The 2,473-nt window shown below is 61.3% G+C and overlaps 1 protein-coding gene across 1 annotated transcript in view; it reads right to left on the bottom strand.

The window, feature by feature from the left end:
- Positions 1-2,292, bottom strand: part of VOLCADRAFT_108634 (uncharacterized protein) — a gene marked incomplete at its 3' end in the record, with an annotated part of 4,195 nt that extends 1,903 nt beyond the window's left edge. Inside the window, exons 1-4 of the mRNA XM_002959455.1 lie at positions 1,960-2,292; positions 1,206-1,778; positions 579-751; positions 454-469 (exon numbers count right to left, since the gene is read on the bottom strand). Of these exons, the coding sequence (XP_002959501.1) occupies positions 454-469; positions 579-751; positions 1,206-1,778; positions 1,960-2,199 (1,002 nt within the window). The 5' untranslated portion in view covers positions 2,200-2,292. The remainder of the gene's footprint in view (positions 1-453; positions 470-578; positions 752-1,205; positions 1,779-1,959) is intronic.
- Positions 2,293-2,473: the final 181 nt, after the last annotated feature.

Raw genomic sequence — 2,473 nt, 5'->3', positions numbered from 1 at the left:
GCTGACGCGACAGAACGCCACATGGCCCCCGCTGAACCCGTCACAAGGTCGCCCCCGCCAGCGGCACCAGAGGCTGCACCCCCGTGAAGGGGGCTGTTACTGACTGGGACGGAGAAGTACATGCTACTGCTCCCCGACGCCGCGGTGCTGCCGGCGCTCGTCCCTTGTGTGTCGGTGCTCATGCCGCGGGTGTGCATGGCGGCCGGGGGAACTGTGCCGTGCGAACCGGGAGCTAGCGGCGGCAACCCCGGCGGTGATGATGATGGTGCTACAGGTGCCTGGATATTCATCAAAAATGGTGATGCGCACCTATTTTCATCAAGTAATAGTCAAGGCAGGAAGGAAAAGGCATAAAAAGATGCATTCCGGGTATGTAGTACTGAATCCGCAAATCCTAAGTCCCGGCCAGTCCTCCCTTCAGCCATCTACTTCAGCCTCTTGGCCTCTCCCGACCTCTCGGCCAGAAGCACTGTCGTCAGACAGACAGACAGACAGACAGACAGACAGACAGACAGACAGACAGACAGACAGACAGACAGACAGACAGACACACGCAGCCACTGGTCGCCTGCACGTACCTTGTCCCCATGTTGAAGGTCAGCTCGTACATCTCCGCCAATGTCGCCCTGTGCATGTTCCACCAGGCCTGGCCTTGAGACTGCTCCGTGAACATCTTGCGATTGAAGCGAACCTTGACCAGCCGAACCGGGCCGCCTTTTTGTGCCGGTGGCTTCAACGTGATGTAGACGCCCTGCTCAGCAGTTCGTCAGCAGTTCGCCATGCATGTGGTGGTAGGGGGTAAGTGGATGGGGTATGTGGCGGTAAGCAATCACGGGGCGAGCAGGTAGCCATTGAGACGCGTGAAGGCGGCGGGGTGGCATCCTTTTCCCTCGCATGCGTGTGTGTAGATGGATAGAAGTGGATTCGAGCAGTGGTTACTCAACACACAGCCGCATCCCGCTGGTACGCCTCCGACCAACCCGCAGCGAGCCCAGGCAGCATGCGGGTGCCAGTGTCACCTGGCTTTGCAAACCATACACGGCGCCACACACCTATGCATGGTGGTGGAAGATGCAGCGCGTCCACTGCCTCCAATCCTACCGAGCTGTCATGGACTCCCGAGCAACCAGCCAACCGACAGACCGACCGACCGACCAGCAACTAATCCGCGCTCCCCACCAAGGGCACCCTCCAAGGCTTCCTACCGGCGCATACTGGAACTGCACACCCTCCGGTGGCAGCGTGTCCGCCGCAAGCGCCAAGGGAACATTGTAGCCCGATGATGATGACGCGTGCTGCTCTGTGCCGCCTGCCCCGCCTGCCACCGTGTTGCCATGTCCAGGCATACCTCCGCCAGGGACACCACTGCCGCTACCGTTGCCACTGCCACCGCCACCACCACCACCACTCGCGCTGCTTCCGCCAGGCGGCTGCTCTTCAACCACCATTTCGTGATGCATCGTGTTCGCCCACTCTACAAACGCGTTTCGCCGCCGCCAGATCGGGGCCCCGGCCCCCCCCCCGCCCCGGGCCCCACCCTTGCCCCCGCCCCCGCCAACACCAGCGGAGGCGGCAGCAGCGGCCAGGCTGCCGTTTGCTTCCTGCACGGCGGGGAAAGCTGGTACGGGCCCAGAAGCCGGCCCCGCAGCGTTCTCCAAGCACCCACTGCCCTCACCACTGGTAGACGAAGGGTAGGAGGTCTCGGAGGTGGGGCGGACCAGGCCGTCTTTGGTCGGAGACGGAATGGAACTTAGAGACGGCTCGTTCGAGTACTGTGGCTGTGGGATAAAGAAGAATGGGCGCGGGACAAGAACAACGGGCCATGAAATCATCATTAGCCGTCAAATGGTTACAGTCTATACACTCTGTCAATATCGCTGCAACGGTATGCGACGGGTACGGTACGACAGCTAGTGAGGCAACGAGAGAAGGTAACCGTCGCGCAGTGCTTTAGCTCACCTCGTATGGGACATGGCCAATGTGGTTTGGAGGACTGCAGCCCGCCGCTGGTGCCTGCTGCTGGGGCTGCTGGGGCTGCGTGGGCGTCATCGTCAGCGGCGGCCGCTGCTGCTGTGACACGTACATCTGCCGATGCAGGGAGCCCTGCGCCGCCAGCGGCAGCGCCACAGACAAGATGACGGAGCCCAGCCTATCAATGCCGGCTGCGGAATTCAACGACTCGTCCACGGCCGGCTCCATCTCCCCCCCGTCGCCGTCCTCGTCGTCTTCAGGCTCCTCGTCGTCCTCATCATACCCCTCTTCCAACGCCTCCTCCTCAAACTCCGCCAAAGCCTAAGACATGACAGTCGGCATGTTGATAGGAAGCGTGCATTAGAAGAAGACAGGGCAGGGCGTGAGGGAAGGCCATGCGAAACACATCTAAGCGATGAACCCCCAACGCTGTGTCCGAGGGCGGGGGACACCGTTCTTCTCCGCTACCGTTGCATGCAGGTTACCTGATGTCAAATATTCC

The sequence above is a fragment of the Volvox carteri genome, assembly GCF_000143455.1.
Source record: "Volvox carteri f. nagariensis unplaced genomic scaffold VOLCAscaffold_264, whole genome shotgun sequence".
Lineage (NCBI taxonomy): Eukaryota > Viridiplantae > Chlorophyta > Chlorophyceae > Chlamydomonadales > Volvocaceae > Volvox > Volvox carteri.
Note: the sequence above shows the minus strand (reverse complement) of the source record. Positions and strands in the feature narration are given on the sequence as shown.